General features: G+C 43.4%; 2 protein-coding genes across 3 annotated transcripts in view; one reads left to right on the forward strand and one right to left on the reverse strand.

The window, feature by feature from the left end:
• The window catches only part of COMT (catechol-O-methyltransferase), a 66,913-nt gene that overhangs the window by 8,855 nt on the left and 37,841 nt on the right, over window positions 1-20,217 (forward strand). The window lies entirely within an intron of this gene.
• ARVCF (ARVCF delta catenin family member) overlaps window positions 12,096-20,217 on the reverse strand; it is a 64,410-nt gene continuing 56,288 nt past the window's right edge. Inside the window, exons 16-17 of the mRNA XM_054690228.1 lie at window positions 16,359-16,450; window positions 12,096-12,828 (exon numbers count right to left, since the gene is read on the reverse strand). Coding sequence (XP_054546203.1) covers window positions 12,780-12,828; window positions 16,359-16,450 — 141 coding nt within the window. The 3' untranslated portion in view covers window positions 12,096-12,779. The remainder of the gene's footprint in view (window positions 12,829-16,358; window positions 16,451-20,217) is intronic.

The following is a 20,217-nucleotide window of genomic DNA, read 5'->3' on the forward strand; positions in this document are numbered from 1 at the left end:
GGAGAGTTCCTTTTTCACCACATCCTCGCCAACATTTGTTGTTGCTTGTTTTTTTGATATGTGCTATTCTTACTGGTGTAAGGTGGTATCTCAGTGTGGTTTTGATGTGCATTTCCCTAATGATAAGGGATGTTGAACATTTTTTCATATGCCTATGGGCCATTTGCATTTCCTCTTTGGAGAAGTGTCTTTTAAGTTCTTCTGCCCATTTCTTTTTTTTTTTTTTTAATGATTTATTTATTTTTATACAAGGACCAGGGTACAGGCCAAATGCGTGGGAGGGGGAGAGGAGTCACCAGAGGTTGAGTGGGGAACAGAACAGGCAGACTGACAAAATACACTACTGAGGGGAGCAGCGGGCAAGACTGGAGAGGTCTGCTTCGCCATGTGGGATTCTCGCCAGCCGGCCAGGATCAAACCCATGCTGCAGAGGACAGCTTCACAGTGCGGCACTCAACCACCTGCGCCACCAGGGAGGCCCTTCTGCCCATTTCTTGACTGGATTGTTTATTTTGTTTTTGTTGAGCCGTGTGAGATCTTTGTATATCTTTGTGATCAGTCCCTTATCAGTTGAATGAGTGCACATATTTTCTTTCCCAATCAGTGGGGTGTCTCTCTGTTTTGGTTAATGTGTCTTTGGCAGTATAGAAGCTTTTCAGTTTGATGTAATCCTAGGTGTTTTTCTTTGCCTTTACTATCACTACTTTGGGTGATGAGTCTTTAAAGATGTTATTGCGATGTATGTCTTATAGTGTTTTACCTGTATTTTCTTCTATATATTTTATGGTTTCAGTCTTATGTCCAGTTCTCTTATCCATTTTGAGTTGATTTTTGTGCACGGTGAGAGGTAGTGATCTAGTTTCATTTTCTTGCATGTGGAGGTCCAGTTTTCCCAGCACCATTTATTGAACGAACTGTCCATGTTCCATTGCATATTCTTTGCTCCTTTGTCGAAGGTTAGTTGTTCATATAAGCTTTATTTCTGGGCTCTCTATTCAGTTCAGTTTGTCTGTGTGTCTGTTTTGTTCCAATACCAAACTGTTTTTATTATTATGGCTTTGTAGTATAGCTTGAAGTTTGGAGGTATGATACCTCCTTTCTCCTTTGTTTTCATCATCAGGGCTTTGGCTATTCATGGTTTTTTGTGGTTCCACATGAATCTCATCAGTGTTTGTTCTATTTCTTTGAAGAATGTCATTAAGATTTTTATTGGAATAGCATTGAATCTGTATATTGCTTTTGAGAGGATGGCCATTTTAATAATGTTAATTCTTCCAATCCATGAGCAGGGGATGTCTTTCCATTTCTTTGTGTCTTCTTCAACTTCTTTTAACAGTGTTTTATAATTTTCTTTGTATAGGTCTTTCACCTCTTTTGTTAGCTTTATTCCCAAGTATTTGATTTTTTTTGTTTGTTTCAATTATAAAAGGGGTGGTTTTCTTGATTTCTTCTTCTTCATATTGATTGTTTGTGTTGATTTTGTATCCTGCTACTTTACTGAACTGGTTGATTATTTTTTTTTTAATAGAGGCATGTTTTATTTATTTATTTGTTTGTTTTGTTTGTTTGTTTGTTTATACATGCACTGGGTACAGTCAGAAGCACGGGAGGGTGAGAGAATTCACCAGAGCCAGAGCAGGGAGCAGAGCAGGCAGAAGGACCAAAGTACACTGCTGAGGGGAGCAGCGGGCGGCAGGAGAGGTCTGCGCGCCATGTGGGACCCTCCTCCGGTGGCCGGGGAGCAGCCGGGGATCAAACCGGCGCCGCAGAGGCCGCAGGCAGCTTCGCAACCCAGTGCTCAACCACAGCGCCACCGGGGAGGCCCTGGTTGATTATTTCAAGTAGTTTTTCTGTGGAGTTTTTAGAGTTCTCTAGGTATATTATCATATCGTCTCCAAATATGTTACTCCATTCTCTTCTATTCTGTAATGTTTCTTCAGAGAAGTCAGAAGTTAACCTGATTGTTTTTCCCTTATAAGTTATCTGTTTCTTCCCCCTTGCCAGTTTCATTATTTTTTCCTTGTCTTGGACTCTTGTAAGCTTTACCATTATGTGTCTTGCTGTAGTTTTCTTTTCATTGTGGTAACTGGGAGTTCTTCTCTCTTCCTGTATGTCTATATATTTGTCTCCTTTCTCATGCTTGGGAAGTTTTCTTCAATTATCTCCTTGAATAATTTCTCAGTTCCTTTGTCTCTCTCCTCACCTTCTAGAATGCCTATAACTCTTACATTTCCTCTCTTCATGGAGTCTGATAATCGTCTAAGATTATCCTCATACTTCTTCATTTGCACTTCTCTCTCCTTTTCTTTTTTTGGCTCTTTTTATTTCTGTATCTTCAATAGTACTGATTTGTTCTTCCATTTCATCGATTCTGTTTTCATTGCTCTTCCCAGAGTTCTTTATCTCCTCTAGTAATCTTTTAATCTCCCGCATTTCTTTTCTTTCCTTTCTTAAGGTCTCAATTTCATTCTTCAGTTCAGTGATTATTTGTCTCAAATCATTTTTTTCCTTTTCATTTTCTTTCTGCTTTTTAATCATGATCATCATTAATTCTCTATCTGATAGGCCAAGAAGTTCTTACATGTCGTTGTTGAGCTCTGGTGACTGTATTTCTTATTGTGGTGTGTCCTTCTCCTGCTGGCTTGCTCGGTTATTTATATTTTTCCTTCTCCCTGCTGTTTGCTTTCTAATTAGTTCTATGCGTTGGGACGTTATGCCACTGGTGTTAGCAGGCATCTCTTTGTGGTGCTCCTTCAGTGGTGTCGGAAGCTGTTTACCAGACCGAGTTCAGCACTTTTAGGACAAAACTCCACCAGGGTGTTGATGCTGTGTTGCTGGGCACTGTCCCTTACAGTTCCCTCCCTCTGTATTTACTCAGTTGCAGCAATCAGCTAGTTGGTGATTTTGTTCTGGTCACTAGGTGGCACCAGAAACCTGTACTTGCTAACCTGTGCTTTTTCCCACTGGTCTCTGAGAAACAGAGCAGGCAGGGGAGCACCTCAATACAGGGGCTCTCATTCAAGCTGAGTGCTGTGTCTGCCCCACGTTCACCAGGTGCTGTGCCCACAGCTGTATGGATCCCGTGCTCTGAATTCTGCACTCTAGGTCTCAGTTCAGGGCTATCAGATCCAAAACGCTGGCTCTCATCCTGTGCAGTGCCCTCTGCTATGGCACGTACCACGCCCTGGATCCTGTACCTGGCTCTCAGTTCCAGAATGGGGTCTTGCTCCACACCTTGTTTCCCTTTTTACCCCCGTTTGCATGGCCCACCCCCTCTCAGAGCCTGAGAGTGGTTTTGGGATCTTTGGTTTCCAGCTGTCATTGAGTTGGTGATTTTGTTCTGGTCACTATGTGGCGCCAGAGATCTTTCCTAGTATCTTCCAGAACTGCGTTTCCACCACACACACACACACACACACACACACACACACACTCACCCGTGGGTCTGTGGGGAATCGAGTAGGGGTGGCGTGGAGCGCCTCAACCGCGGTAGGGCAGGGGAGCTGTGTCTGCCCTGTGCCCTGCCACCGTGGGAATCCCAGTCCCCGAATTTCATGCCCTGGTTCTCAGTTCTGAAGCTCTCAGATCTGGGACTTGCATGGGCAGTAGCCCAGTTCAGTGTCCACAGAAATGGCACCTTTTGCAACCAGCTCCCATGCCCGGGCGCCTGGTTTTTGATTACTCAGTGAGGGTCATTCACCTCAGTGACAATTCCCGCACATCTTCCCACGAACCTAGGTCACATGTGTGGGGACCTGGGCAGCTGCAATCTGGGTATGCTTTTTGAGCAGTGCTTTTCCGCACAAGCTTACCAGCTGGCCTTGGGCTATTTCCAGGTCTCTCCGTGGAGCCCTTATCTTTCTCTAATGGTGCCCAGAGCTGTTTGCTCCATGGCGATTCCTGCACGGTTCTCCACAGTTCCCATTCGCGGGGTGCGGTGCCTGTGGTAGTTCCTTTCCACTCACTGCCCTGGTTGGTCTGTAGTTTGTTCTTGTTGTTTTTCCCCTTCTTCCTGTTGGTTGGAACATGCCGGCTTTGTGGGTGGGGAAGGGTAGCAGGGTTCTGCGCTTTCCTCCCTTCTAGTCCTCTTTTATGGCAACTTTCCTCTTCGGGCTGTTTGACAGAGTCGCCTGTTTATCTTCCATGTCCCAGTTCTCGCAGGGACCTGCCCCTTTTCCTCCCTATAACTTTTTTTTTTTTATGGAAGGTCTTACTCGCAGTGTTTCCCCGCCGTCATGTTGATCCTCTCATTGAGAGATATTTTTTAATCACTGTTTACATTTCCATGACTGCTCTAGTCAAGTCTTTTTCTTCTTCATTTAGTCTCATAAACTGTATTGTTTTAGAAATTTCTTCAGCATTATTCAATTTATTGGCTTATAGTGGTTAACTGTAATCACTTATGATCCTTTGTGTTTCTATGCCATCTCTGGTAATTTTCCCCTCTAATTTCTAATTGTGTTTATTAATATTTTCTTTCTTCATTGCTGGATTAGCTAGAGATTTGCCAATTATCATATCTTCTCGACAAATCAACTCAGTTTCATTGATCTTTTGTATGGTCTTTTTGATTTCTGTTCATTTACATCTACTGTTACTTTCATTATTTCCTTTCCGCAACTAACTTTGGTCCTTGCTTGTTCCTCTTTTTCAAGGTGCTTTAGGTGTAATAATAAGTTGTTTATTTGGAATTAATGTGGGCCTATGTTGTAATTATCTTTTCTCTGAAGACAGCTTTTGCTGTATCCTAATTTCCATTAATCTCAAGGAATTTTTAATTTTTGCTTTAATTTCCTCTTTGAGCCAATACTTATTAAGCAGCCTGTTTTATAGTCTCCATCTATTTAAGGGTTTATTTTATAGTTGATTCTAACTTTATGACATTATCAGGTCAGGAAAAGTACTTGATATGATTTCAATCTTCCTGATTTTGTTTGTAATTGACTTATACCCCAATGTATGGTCTGTTCTTGAAATGTCTCGTGCACTTGAATAAAATTAAATGTTGTTTGTTTTTGTAGATGTCTGTTAAGCCTGTTTGGTTTATCTCCTCACTTAAGACTTTTTTTTTTTACATGTTTTTTCTCTGTCTTGTTCGGCAATAGTTCTAAGTTGAGTATAAACTCCCCTAGTTTATTGTGTTTATTATTACTAGCTCCCTTTCGTTCTGTTTAATAATTACTTTATCTTGGCTCCATCATTTGTTGCATATAAATTTGTTATTCTTGTAATGTCCATCTCTATCTCTTACTATCTTTTTTTAAAAAATATTTATTTAAACATACAAGAGCTGGGGTATAAGCCAGAGGTGTGGGGGACCTTCCATAAAAAAAAAAGTTATAGGGAGGAAAAGGGGCAGGTCCCTGCGAGAACCGGGACACGGAAGATAAACAGGCGACTCTGTCAAACTGCCCAAAGAGGAAAGTTGCAATAAAAGATGACAAGCAGAGAGAAAGCTCAGAACCCTGCTACCCTCCCCCACCCACAAAGCCAGCTCAGAGAACAACAATGGGATTTATTTAGCAAACCAGGGAAAACAGAGTTACTGAGACCAAAAACCACCGTTTACCATTACCACCGTTACCAGAAGCCATGTCCAGTGTTTTTTTTTTTTTAAAGATTTACCTATTTATTTATACAGGCACTGGGCATAGTCAGAAGCGTGGGAGGGTGAGAGAATTCACCAGAGCCAGAGCGGGGAGCAGAGCAGGCAGAAGGACCGAAGTACACTGCTGAGGGGAGCAGCGGGTGGCAGGAGAGGTCTGCGCACCATGTGGGACCCTCCTCCGGAGGCCGGGGAGCAGCCGGGGATTGAACTGGCGCTGCAGAGGATGCGGGCAGCTTCGCAACCCAGCGCTCAACCGCTGCGCCACCGGGGAAGCCCAATGTCCAGTGTTTTTAAGCCCTAAGCAAGAGCAGCTAAGGTGGCATCTTCCTGCCACAGAGGATGCAGAGCTACTCTCTCAAACAGGCCAAGTGCCCAAGATGGCATCTTCCTGCCTCTGCAACCTGGAGCACGCAGCAGCCAGAGTATAGGCCAGGTTCCAACTCACGAAGACATAGAAGACTCAATAGGAGATGCTCCCTGAGCTGGTGAGATGCCCCAGCCCAGCACCAGGCAAGCGACACTCAAAACAGCAGGTGCAGCATTCGAACAACCCAACAAATGGCCACACTCACAGCTTAGTGAGGCACCTGCTCCAGGTCTTTGCCTTCTCTGCCAGGCTGTAACAGTAGCAAAACTGGGAACAGTTTCAATCGCTCAGCTAATTGCAAAGTCTCCAAACTTTCCTCTCTGAGGTTGACTACTGGAGGCCTCCACCTTCAGAGGCCCACAACAGTCTTCTGGAAGATGGGTGTGGTGGGAGCTGAAATCACTGACCCTGAAATCGCTGAAGATCCAAAAACGCTGAACCTGAACACTGAATAATTCGCGGCTACTTCTGCAGTCCTTTATATTTCTTACCAATCATTTCACCCCAAAATGCAATACTTTTTAGCATTTTCCCTGGGGCTATCTATCCTCACCAGCAGCCCCCTCCACCTGTAACCCCCTCCACCTCAGCAACCAGTTACACTTATACCTTGTAGTGGCAGGAAGAGCGGAGCAGGATTTCTATGATTCGAGCAGATGGGACGAAGGAAGAGTCCTAGGAGTCCTCAGTGGCTTTGCAGGCTTTTATTGGGATTTACCAGGTACATGGCAGGCAGGGGTGCTGGGGAGCCAGGAGGCTGGCAGACCTCCCAGCCCCCTGTGTGTCCTCAGTCTTTCTGGGCTCTCTGGCATTCTCTTGTGGCTTCTGCTTCTCTGCTCCTTTCGCTTTGCTGTTCCGCTGGCATCCCCGTGACACTGCCCTTATAAGCCCAGTCTCTCAGCCCAGGTGTGCCCACCTACGCATGCCCACACCCCACTCCATGTGCCCCCCCTCAGGCATGCATTTAATCTAATGGCAGGAGGTTGGAAAAGCCTGATACTTTAATTACCCTACACACCTAGATAATTTAGTTGTCTGTTACCTCCAGATTAGTTTTGCTGTTGCTTTATAATAGTCCTGTTATAACATACTTCTTTCATTTCCAGCTTGGTGTTGATATGCTCTTTTAATTTTGTATTTTCAGTGAAGCACCTTATCCTTAGTCTGGCAGAATAATCATATGGAAGAATTAAACATTCCAGATTGAATTTTTTTTACTGTAAATATCTTTGCCATTCCCTGATACTTTAAGATTGCCTGTAAGATTTCTACTGAAAAGTCTATATGCAGCCTCATAGGTATTCCCTTATAGGTAACTTCTTTTTCTTGATACTTTTAGTTGTCTTTCCTTGTCCTTAGCTGTAGGGCCCATAGGAAAACATGAGTTTTGTCAGATTCTCGAACTGTTTTTTTTTTTTTTTTTTTTAAGATTTATTTATTTATTTATACAAGCACTGGGTACAGTCAGAAGCGCGGGAGGGTGAGAGAATTCACCAGAGCCAGAGTGGGGAACAGAACAGGCAGACTGACGAAGTACACTGCTGAGGAGAGCAGCGGGCGGCAGGAGAGGTCTGCGCGCCATGTGGGACCCTCGCTGGCGGCTGAGGATCAAACCAGCACTGCAGAGGCTGCAGGCAGCTTCACAGCCCAGCACTCAACCGCTGTGCCACCAGGGGAGGCCCTCAAACTGTTTTTTTGCTGTGACCTTCCAGCACAGGTTGCCTAGGAAATAACATGTAGCCTTGAGATGTAGCCCGCATGTGCAGAAAGCCAAAAATAATAATGTAACCTTGATGTGTTTCGCATGCACTAAACATACTTCTGTAAACTAGGTCTAAACTTGGCTCTGTCCCGACTTTGTCTATAAATCATGTAAAAACTTCTAGGGCTGGGGGGCGGGGAGAGGCTCTCAAGGCCTCTCACAGCCTCTCACTGGCCACTGGCTGACCTCTCAAAGCACAGGGCACTGCTGCTACTGGAGTCCGGATGGGCTGCTACTGCTACCTGTGGATCTCCTGCTGCCTCATAATAAAGATTTCTTCCTGCTCCCCACATATGGACTTTGTGACCTGCTTTCTCATCTGCTGCTATTGAGAACTAGGCAAGTTTGTAGCTGAGGCTCTACACATGGCAACAAGAATGGGATGGCATGCAGATGAGTAGTAGCTTGCAGCAGTCTTGGATTATGTCAACCTGCTCTTATTTTGTTTGGAACTCTTTGGGCTCTTTATCAGGATTTCTGACTCATTTCTCAAATTAAGGTAGTTCTCTGCAATTATTTCCTTGAATAAATCTTTGCTTATCTCGTTCTGGGATCCTGTATGGTACATGGAAGTGATCAGGATTTTTCCACCCTCCCACCGTTAGCGTCAATGATTGACAGCTGTGGTCTTAACATGCATGCCTGATGGGGGCACCTGGAGTGTAGTGTGGGCGTGTGTAAGTGCGTGCACCTGAGCTTGGAGGCGGACCCTGTAAGGGCAATGGCACAGTAGAGAGCAGAGAACAGAGCGCGGCAGCAGAGGCCAAGGTGGCAGAGGACTGTGCAGCAGGTTGCAGTAGAGACCAGAGAAAAGACCATGAGAGAGCACCAGAGAGCCTAGAAAGAGTGAAGACTCGCCGGGGGCCAGGAAGCCTGCCAGCCTCCTGGCCCCCAGGCCTCCCTGCCTGCCCTGCACCTGTTGCTCACTACAGATGGTGTAGAAAGATCATTAAAGGCCTGAAAAAGCCATCAAGGGCTCCAGGACTCATCCTTTACCTGTCTGCCCGGATCATAGAAAACCTGCTCTGTGCCTTGCTGGCACTATAGACCCCTATATTATCTTTCAGTTATCCTAAAGAACTCTTCATTTTATAAATTCCTTTCTTTGTTGTTCTGTTTGTATGTCTTCCACCCCTTGCATTAGTTTTGTTGATTCTCTGCATTACTTGTATTTGTTTGCTGTTGAAACTATCATATTTTTCAAAATCTGTTAGTGTGGGCCTCCCCGGTGGCGCAGCGGTTGAGCGCTGGGTTGCGAAGCTGCCGGCGACCTCTGCGGCGCCAGCTCGATCCCCGGCTGCTCCCCGGCCACCTGAGGAGGGTCCCACATGGCGCGCAGACCTCTCCTGCCGCCCGCTGCTCCCCTCAGCAGTGTACTTCGGTCCTTCTGCCTGCTCTGCTCCCCGCTCTGGCTCTGGTGAATTCTCTCACCCTCCCACGCTTCTGACTGTACCCAGTGCATGTATAAACAAAACAAACAAACAAAACAAAACAAATAAATAAAACATGCCTCTATTAAAAAAAAAAAAATTAAAAAAAAAAAAACAACAAAATCTGTTAGTGTTCCCGGTTCTGAGTTTTCTCTTGTTTTTTTGTTTTTTTTTCCTCCAGCATTTGTGATATGTTTCTTCAGTATTAGTTTTTATGGGTTGTAATTAAGAGTTTCCTTTTATTTGTCTTGATAAATTGATGTTATACCCCATCTGCAAGTAGCCAGCTTAAATCCTAGGTTTTTTACCCAGAATCTTTAGGTTTCTATTTCATAGCACAGTGCCTCTGCACGTGTTCAGATGACTGGGCATTAGTCTTGGGTAGGTACCTGGGCAGTGGGGCACTGAAAGTTCCCTCCAGTGAGCACTAAGGATTCAAGCTTCCTATAGTGTGCCCAAGTTATGTGTTGTCCCTTTCCCTAGGCCGATTCCTCAGCCAAAACCTCTGGAATAGTTTTGTGCCAACCTCAAATTCTAATTTATGGTTGAGAAATAGATGTAGTATCAAACGGGGATTATAGTTGAAACAGATTTTCAAACTTGGAATTGTTCTCTTTGCTTTTCACCTACTGAGCCATAACCTGAGATTCTTGCTTCTGTTAAGAGCCAAATACTTCAACTTTTGGTTAATCCAAGTAATTAGTTCTTACCTCAGTTTTGGCTCTGGGTTAGGATAAAACAGGTATTTCCCATTTCACAGCCACAGGCTATAAATAACAGCCTTATCTGTAAGAAGATATACAGGTGATTCAGTCTGACCCTCCCTTGCCAGTTCTGACTCCTACTGTTGAACCACAGGCTCACTCCTGTAAGTTCACCAGTAATCTCTATTATGCATACCAACCCCATGTATCCTTTCTGTAGTATAGCCCCTGGGTTTTAAAGTTCCTGATGTGGGTGCATGCTTTTAAAGATTTTTTTTAATTTAATGGCGTTTTCTCAGATTCTCAAGGTGTTTTTTTTTTTTTTTTTAAGATTTATTTATACAAGCACTGGGTACAGTCAGAAGCGCAGAAGGGTGAGAGAATTCACCAGAGCCAGAGCAGGGAACAGAACAGGCAGACTGACAAAACACACTGCTGAGGGAAGCAGCAGGCATGGCAGGAGAGGCCCGCGTGCCATGTGGGCCCCTCGCCAGCGGCCAGGGATCAAACCGGCACTGCAGAGGCTGCGGGCAGCTTCGCAGCCCAGCGCTCAACCACTGCGCCACCAGGGGAGACCCGGTGCATGCTTTTAAATTAACAACAGCAGAGATGATTCAAACATTCATACCCCTTCCTCTCATAGGTACTATTACCCAGTATTGCTTCAAACTCAGTCTAAATACAGTTTTCCCTATGTTTTCCACCATACTATCATTCTTGGTCATGCAGCAGTCATCTATTTGTCTGTCAGGGTCATTGTCTTTGTAGTGTAACTTGGCAAGCATAGTATCTTTACTATCTTTACTCTGCTGCCATCTTACTGGACCAACCAGGAAATTATTTTGATAATATACAGAATTTTTTTTTCCTAGGCAGATTACTTAAAAAGAAAAAGAAAGCCCTTTTGCAGTCTCTTATTAAAAGCACACCAATAATCCAAGAAATTTTGGTTTTTTGGCAGAAAGAACACTAAAATGTAGTTTTGTATCATTACACTATTAATATCAATGTTCTTTAAAAAACAACAACAAACTCCATGTATAACTCCCTTTAGCCTTAGCCAGCTTTGACCTCATTACATAAAATTCCTTTCCCACAAACCTAGAACTTTCTGTTCCCATTCAGGGTTTTGTCCTTTGCCTCTTTTTTTACTTTAGGATAAAATTAGTCTCCTTTTCTTTACAAAAACAAATCCTGTTTTCCTCCCATACTTTGTACACAAAGTCGTTTGCCTTGATCTCGCAGTTTCTATTATTTTCACATGGTGATTATAATTTTTATCTTTAGCAATCTTTATTTTACAGAGAAAACTAGGAAGTAAATAATTATGAATTAACAGTCATATAACAGTATTCCATAACAGTTTAACAAATGTTATGAATATACCATGACATTAGCTATAGAGGTGTATGCTTTTATTAGTACAATTTTTCATGTGCAGGAACTTTTTTATTAGTAAACCCAAATATCCTTTTTTTTTTAAATTTTGTGTATGTGTCATGAGAATTTTTTTTTAAGGTTTATTTATTTAGGACCTCCCTAGTGGCACAGTCGGTTGAGCACAGTGCTGTGAAGCTGTCCGCAGCCTCTGTAGCGCGGGTTCGATCCCGGCCAGCCTTCAAGAATCCCACAGGGCACAGCAGACCACTCCTGTCTCGCCCGCTGCTCCCCTCAGCAGTGTATTTCAGTCAGTCTGCCTGTTCTGTTCCCCGCTCTGTCTCTGGTGAATCTTCTCACCCTCCCACACATCTGCCTGTACCCCGGTTCTTGTATACATGAATAAATAAAAAACTTTTTAAAAAATTTATTTATTTATGCATACAAGAACTGGGGTATAAGCCAGAGGTACAAGGGATAAGAGGATTCACCAGAGACAGTGGAGAACAGAACAGGCAGATCTACTGAAATACACTGCTGAGGGGAGCAGCGGGCGAGTCAGGAGTGGTCTGCTGCGCCATGTGGATCAGCTCCCTGGCCTGTGGTTGAACTCATGCTGCAGTAGCTACTGACTGCTTCATAGTGCTGAAGCTTATTAGTAAACCCAAACCCAAATATCTTTAGCCTCTCTGTACAATATAAAAATAAGAAGCTTAAAGTATATCAACTTAGGCTTAATAACAAATGTTTCAGCATTTTATCTTGTTCAGAAATTATATTTTTAATGAGTATATTTAACCTGAGATACATTAAAACACAAATTATTATTGATACAAAGTCTGTCAGAATGTAACCAGTGGCTGAAGCCAAAGACTATTTAAGGTGGTTCCCCCTGTAGGGGGTTGCTGGTGAGGATAGAGAGTCCCAGGGAAAATGCGAACAAGTATAGGTGGGGGTGGAGACTCTGATAAGAAATATAAGGGACTACAGAAACAGCCCCCAGGATTTACTGTTCAGGACTGAACATTTGAGCATTCAGCTTTCGGGACTTCATATTTTCGGATTTTCAGGGATTCTGGGGTCAGCGATTTCTGCCCCACCACGTTGATCTTCCAGAAGGCCGTTGTGGGCCTCTGAAGGATGTGCAGGGGCCTCCAGCAGCCAAACTCAGAGAGGAAAATTTAGGAGGCTTTGCAGGTAGCTGAGAGACTGGAACTGTTCCCAGTTTTGCTGCCATTACAGCCTGGCAGGGAAGGTGAAGACCCAGAGCTGAGCGCCTCGCTGAGCTGCGTGATTGTGGCCGTTTGTCAGGTAGTTTGGCCGCAGCAGCTGCTGTTTTGAGTGTCGCTTGTCTGGTGCTGTGCAGAGGTATCTTGGCAGCTCCATGAGCATCTCCGTTGTGTCTCCTGCTGTCTCCGTGAGTTGGATCCCAGCTTATTGTATGGCTGCCACTTGCTCCAGGCCCTCAGTGGTGGGAAGACGCCATCTTGGGAAGTTTTATGTTTAGGACTTTAAAACACTGTACATGACTTCAGATGAGGTAAACGGATATTTGTGGCCTCCGTGACTCTTTGTTTTCCCTGGTTTGTTAAATAAATCACATTATTGTTGTTCTCTGAGCCTGAGTAGTCTTGCAATTGCATGCACAGGTAAAGAATTCAGACAGTGACCAGTAAACTATTTGGGCAGTGGTCCTTGGCCAGTTCTATTGCCCCTTGCTGCCCTGTCTCAAGAATAGTGACTAAGTTTCATTAAAGTCTAATTCATTTATCACTTTTATAGCCATAAACATCTAATGGTTATATTAACTTATTTGAATGATAAACCAAGTAGAATAAAAACTTATATTTGACAACTTTGAACATATGCCTTTTTTATTAAATTGACATTAAACTAGTATTACCTACCTTTGATTTACTCAAGTTACATGAACTTGAAAAACAGTTGAGCTGGTTCTTATATTTCTGGGAGTTTTAGGAAGATTTAATTTATATAAGTGCTTATTTCTCAGTAAGCACTTCTCTGTAAGGGAGAGTCCTCCTCTAAGAGATTTTGTAAGTTAATTTGATAGAACTATCTGGAAGTATGGAAATACGTGTGTGTGTGTATTATATGTATTAATATGTGTGTAAACATACATACATCAACAGATGGATGCAAATAGAAATCTTCTGATTTTCATTTAAAGAGTGTAGCCATATGTCAGGCATAAATACAATTATGTGACACTCACTAGTTTATATAAGATTTGTACTTTGCTTTTGTTCTATTTTATAGTTTTTTGGTTTTGGTTTTGGTTTTTTTTTTGTGTGTGTGGGACCCTTGCCGGTGGCCGGGGATCGAACTGGCGCTGTAGAGGCTGCAGGCAGCCTCGCAACTCAGCGCTCAACCACTGTGCCACCAGGGGAGGCCCTCTATTTTATAGTTTTAACTGAATTGTGCTTGTAGTAGACGGAGCAGGTTAGTCACCTGTTCAACGCAAGGGCTAAAGTTTTCTACAAGTCTGTGCAGGAGGCCTTTAAGTTGTTTTTTGTTTGTTTGTTTGTTTTGCCCTAATATATAATCTTATGGAGGTATAAACTAAAAGCCTATGTTCTGGGCCTCCCTGGTGGCGTAGGGTTTAAGTTTCAGCGCTATCACCACTAAGGCCTGAGTTCCATTCCTGGCCAGGATGCTAACCCGCATGGTGCAGCAGACCTCTCCTGTCTTGCCTGCTGCTCCCCTCAGCAGTGTATTTCAGGAGATGCGCCTGTTCTGCTCCCCACCCTGTCTCTGGTGAATCCTCTCACCCCCCACAATTCTGGCCTACACCCCAGTTCTTCTACACAAAAAATAATAAATCTTTTAAAAAATAACTAATAATTTTTTAAAATTTAAGTCTATTTTTAGTTCTTTTTTTTTTCTTTTTCAGCTAGTTGCTCTTGGGGGTCTCAGACTTTGACAGCCCCTAAGGGGCAGGGGACCCAAAGTTCTAGGAACTGGGGTCTGAGAGGCTAGGGAGGGAAGGGAGAGGTCTGGCATAGTTCTCTGGGCCTAGAGGAGTAGGAGCTTGAAGGGAAACATATCAGGGGATGCAGGGGAACTGGAGTTGCAGAGGTGCTGAGAGAGGTCTAAGTGGATTCACTTTGGGGAAATCTTCAGTTTCCCAAAGAAGCTACAGAGGGAAGGTCATGCCAACCAGAACAGAAAGGGACAGAGCACTACAGTAACATAGTCAGCAGGGATGCAGAAGGGAGTTCCAGTAGCCTGTGAAGCTCCTGTAGGAGGAGCAGGATCAAAGGGAACAAAGCGGAAAAACTTCCAGCCTAAGAGGAAACTTCAGAAGCAGCAGTACCTCTAACCCAGCTTCAGAGAGTATACTCATATCCATAGTAACAAAATCTGTCCTCATGTGCCTCCATAGACATTTGTTCAGATCATTGAATCATGGGTCAGAATTAGCACAAGGAGCCCCCAAAAACACCAGGCCAGAGATGAGACAGAGGTCTCTAGGTACTGCCATCATCCAGCCTTTGAGTAACATGGGGTGATTACGTTCAGTTCACATCCATGGAGAGGGCTAGAACCAGACAGCTTCTGGGTTTTGCTCTGAGTGCCCATGAGCTGCCAGGATCTTCCCTGTTTCCCAGGCTGAGCAGGCTCTGAAGCTGTCCTGTAGGGGTGGAAGATGGCCAACCCACTGCATTAGATGTTCACCCTGGCAGGCTTTACATGGCCCATTCTGCTTCTGTGCTAACGACACCCCATCCTTTTGTTTCTTTCCTTGATGATTCTGGCCAGTCCACCTGCTTGCCCAGAATGTCCTGTGTGCTAAGGGCTGTCTTCCACTTGGAGTGGAGATAACTGGCCCTGCTCCTAGTACTTAGCCTGTTGACCTGCAAGGGGCTGGCCCTATATTTGAGTCCTCTCAGCAACAAGTAATGAGACAGGTCATATGTGATTGGGGAGCATAGGTGTTTGATCCTCCTTAGGCTTCCAGAATGCATGTGAATAGAGACCACACTTTAGGTGGAGGCAGTGGTGACAGGGTGCATTAACAGATTCAAATCTTTGCAAAGTCATTTGTATTGGTCTTTTGTGGTTGAGCCTTGGAACCAAATCATAGTTACTTAATCTTTTTATTTATTTTTTTGCTTTCTTACATTGTTGGTCATCTTTGTTGTTGTTCCTACTGCATCTTTTTTTTTAAAGATTTTTTTATGCATATAAGAACTGGGGTACAGGTCAGAGGTGTGGGGGGTGAGAGGATTCACCAGAGACAGAGTGGGGAACAGAACATGTGAACTGACTGAAATATACTGCTGAGGGGAGCAGCAGGCGAGACAGGAGAGGTCTGCTGTGTCATATGGGTCACCTCCCTGGCCAGCGATCAAATTTGTGCTGAGTGGCTATGGATAGCTTCATAGTGCCACCAGGGAGGCCCCCCTACTGCATCGTTATTGTTTTTTTTTTTTTTTTAAAGATTTATTTATTTATTTATTTATTTATATAAGCACTGGGTACAGACAGAAGCGCGGGAGGGTGAGAGAATTCACCAAGCCAGAGCGGGGAGCAGAGCAGGCAGAAGGACCGAAGTACACTGCTGAGGGGAGCAGCGGGCGGCAGGAGAGGTCTGCGTGCCATGTGGGACCCTCCTCTGGTGGCCAGGGAGCAGCCGGGGATCGAACCGGCACTGCAGAGGCTGCGGGCAGCTTTGCAACCCAGCGCTCAACCGCTGCGCCACCAGGGAGGCCCCCTACTGCATCTTTTTAAAAAACTTTTTTTTAAGAGTCTCTTCAATTCATGCACTGATGCTTACTTACAATATATTTATGAAAAATGTTTGTTTCTTCTAAAGAAAGGTGAATGCCATTGTTGCAAAAGAGAATACTGACTAGCTGACAGGAGTGATAAGCACGAGACACAGTGCACAGTGGAGGCACCTGCCCCATAGGGGCTGGAGCAGAAGATTCCCCCACCACATGCAGGTGTCTGGAGCTGGGCCTTGTTTCACAGTTAAACTTAGGCAGTTTAACTGTGTATCAGGCTGAATGCAGCAAAGCACATTTGTCACAAAGGATCACAAAACTATAGGTCAGCAGTTCAGTGGCTGTGGGTATCTGTCACCCACCTGCCCATCTCCCACCTTGGTCTGAGGGTAGCCTGAGGGTAGCCAGGGGTCTTGATCCAGCTGCCAAGGCTCTTGATTTCCTCTTTTTGGACCTTGAAGATAAATGGTAATCAGAGTTGGTGGAGGTCTTGGTTTTGTAGAGAGAATCCTTCAGATTGGGCAGAGCCATATTATTGTTCCGGTTTTGAGTAAGAGAGCCTGCCCCTTGCCCAGGTCTGTGCTGTCTATGAGAAGGCTGCTGGATGTACACACCACAGGGCAGTTGGAAGGAAGCTTGTGGGGCAAGCAGACTCTCCCATGACATGAAGGCCCCTTCCCTTGCTGGGAAGAAAGAGAAGTGTGCACTGTGAAAGAAACGTGTCCCTCTAGGGTGACAGAAGTGACAGCTGACAGGAGTGATAAGCTATCTGGCCACAAAGCACAGACACACAGAAGCATAGTGGAGCCACCTGCCCTATAGGGGCTGGAGCAGGAGACCCCCCACCACATCTAGGGTGACAGGAAGGCCCTGGTGTGGGGCTTCTTGGGGGTGGGCAGCAGGCAGAGGCCTTCCTGAGTGCTTGGGCTCCCCAGCAGAATGAAAGCCACAGCTGTTTTTCTGGATCCTTCTCCCTTATTGGAATGGCAATTCTTCCTTTTAGGGACGATCAGAACCAAGGTTTGCTTGGCCCAATTTTTTTCCACTATGTTTTCTTTTCACTATAAATTTATACATAACTTAAAATTAACCATTTCTAAGTGTACAATTAAGTGGCATTACATATGTTCACACTGTTGTGTAACCACTGCCACTTTTTCATCATCCCAAACAGAAAATTTTTACCCATTCAACAGTAATTCTCCATCCCCTCTCCCCCAGCCCTTGCAACCTTCAATCAATTTTCTTTATGACTGTCAACTTTTAATTGAAACATCTTATTTTTCTTCTCAGGTTTTACTTACATACCACTCATTTACATAACTATATACTTCAGGGAGTTGACTTCACAGTTCATATGTACACATGCCTTTTTCACCCTCCACAAAATCTCCAAGGCCACAACCTGATCATCTTTACTTCTCTACTCCCTCCCCTCACACCATGGAAACCAGTAAATTTTCCACAGAGTCTAAGAATTATTCTTGTTATTTTGCCAGTTTATTTTCTTTGAGTATTTTCTGCAGATGAGTGAAACCATCTGATAACTCTTTCATTTCCTGACTTATTTCACTTACCTCAATCACCTCAAGATCCATCCATTTTGTCTTAAAAGGCACTCTTGGATATGAGTACTATTCCACTGAATACATATTCCACAGTTTCTTTATCCAGTCATCTGTTGTGTCACCTATTTCTTCTATGTATTTTATGGCTTCAGGTTGTATATCCAAGTCTTTAATCCATTTTTGCATATGGATTTATTTTTACAGGTAAAGTATTTTTATGCACATATTTACCTACAAAATTTACAAAAAAATAATACACTCAAGACTTCTTAGGACCAGAGGATTTTATTGCTGCAATTCAAAGAATTAAATCCTACACATGTGAAAGCCAAAATAAACATTTAAATGGTAGCCTTGTTTAAAAAAAAAAAAAAAAAAAAGCTTTTTTCCTGTTATTGAATTGTCAGCTTTATGTTAAATGAAATTTAAAAGATTGCTCATGAGGTCATTTAAACCTTTTCTGACTTGTCTAATAAACAAGTAAAAGGCACTTCCAGTTCTTTGAAATATTTACAATTCCGGGCCTCACTAGTGGCGCAGGGGGTTGAGATGCAGTCTATGAAACTGTCCACAGCCACTGCAGCACAAGTTCTATCCCTGGCCAGGGAGCTGCCCACATGGCGTAGCAGACCTCTCCTGACTCCCCTGTGGCTCCCCTCAGCAGTGTATTTCAGTCAATCTGCCTGTTCTTTTCCCCTGCTCTTTTCACGCTGTCTCTGGTGAATCCTGTCACCCCCTACACTTCTGGCCTGTACCCCAGCTCTTAAATGCATAAATAAATAAACCTTTAAAAAAATTTACAATTCCAATGGTTTAATTTTCAGGGCTCACATATTACATGTGACTAAAATGCAGATACAGTACATTATTAGCACTCTAAATAGTGAGAACTGTAGGCTCTAGTTTTGTGGTACTGCTCCCAAATGATTCTTGTGATAGAGGATGCTCAATGCTACCTGTCTTCCAAACTACTGTGCAAACCAATAGCTTGTCTACCATGTGCAAACCAGTCCTATGTACCAAACCAGTACTATATACAAAAGCATAAAATCCAATTATCTAAAACAATGAATATCAAATTCTCAGACAATACATAATTTATAACAAAATGTGTATATTCAGACATTTCTGGAATATTCTTAAAATTATTTTTATTTAAATAAAAATTATTTCATTTATATTTTATTTTTATTTATACAAGAACTGAGTACAGGCCAGAGGTGTGGAAGAGTGAGAGGATTCACCAGAGTCAGAGTGGGAAGCAGAACAGGCAGACGGACCGAAGATACTGCTGAGGGGAGCAGCGGGAAAGGCAGGAGAGGTCTGCTCTGGTCTGTGGGTATCTCCCTGGCCGGCCGGGAATCAAACCCGTGCTGCAGAGGCTGCAAGACAGCTTCACAGCGCTGCACTCAACCTGCTGTAGCACCAGGGAGGCCCTGCAAAAATACATTTTATAAACTGGATGAGGTTCTGTTTCTAAGTTTAACTTAGTAACATGCATACAACCTTGATCTGTGAAAACCTTTGCAGGACCTGAATTACTAAAGTGACACTAACTGAAACACAGATAATCAAAGAGCCAAAGCAATGGTAATTCGAGTGATCATCATCAGATAATCTGAGTAAATACTGCATATTTCTTGTCAGTTGTTGCAATGACCTTCATATACCCAAGTGTAAAGGAATCCTTTATGGCTTTTTTTTTTTTGCTATATCACTTATTTGAAAACAGGCTGTTGTAGGTCCCATAAAAATGAGTGCAATTATCAGTGCATAATTTCGGCCTAGGATTCAAAGTTAGTTTTTGTGTCATCACAGGATGTATTATACTCTGCTAATACAGTTCTTTTTTTTTTTTTAAATAATAAATTTTATTTTTATATTCCCCCATACAAATGCAAATGCCCCATTCTGACCCCAATCCCTCCCCTCCCTGCCCCCACCCCCCAAAAAGTGTCTCTGGTTCATAGTTTTTTGTTGATTTTGATTTTCACTTTCTTATAGTTATTCATTTTCCTGGTCCCTTATTTAAGTTTTCTAGATTCCTGCTATGAGTGAGACCATCCGGTATTTTTCTTTTTCTTTCTGGCTTATTTCGCTGAGCATGATCCCTTCCAGCGCCATCCATGTTGCTGCAAATTGCATGTGTTTATCTTTTTTGAATGCTGAGTAATATTCCATGGTGTATATGTACCACATCTTCTTGATCCAGTCATCTATTTTTGGGCATTTGGGCTGTTTCCAAAGCTTAGCTATTGTAAATAGTGCTGCTATAAACATAGGGGTGCAGGTGCTCTTTGGAATTGATGTTTCTGTGTCCTTTGGGTAAATACCTAGGAGTGGAATTGCTGGATCATATGGAAGCTCTATGTTTAGTAGGACCAGAAATCTCCACACAGCTCTCCATAGTGGTTGGACCAGTTTGCACTCCCACCAACAGTGCAGAAGAGTTCCTTTTTCTCCACACCCTCGCCAACATTTGTTGTTGCTAGTTTTTTTAATATGTGCCATTCTCTCTGGTGTAAGATGGTATCTCATGGTAGTTTTGATTTGCATTTCCCTGATTGCAAGTGATGTTGAACATTTTTTCATATGCCTGTTGGCCATTTGTATTTCCTCTTCAGAGAAGTTTCTTTTTAGCTCTTCTGCCCAT

This window comes from Talpa occidentalis, unplaced genomic scaffold, assembly GCF_014898055.3.
Source record: "Talpa occidentalis isolate TD23 unplaced genomic scaffold, MPIMG_talOcc4v2.1 talOcc4.8, whole genome shotgun sequence".
Lineage (NCBI taxonomy): Eukaryota > Metazoa > Chordata > Mammalia > Eulipotyphla > Talpidae > Talpa > Talpa occidentalis.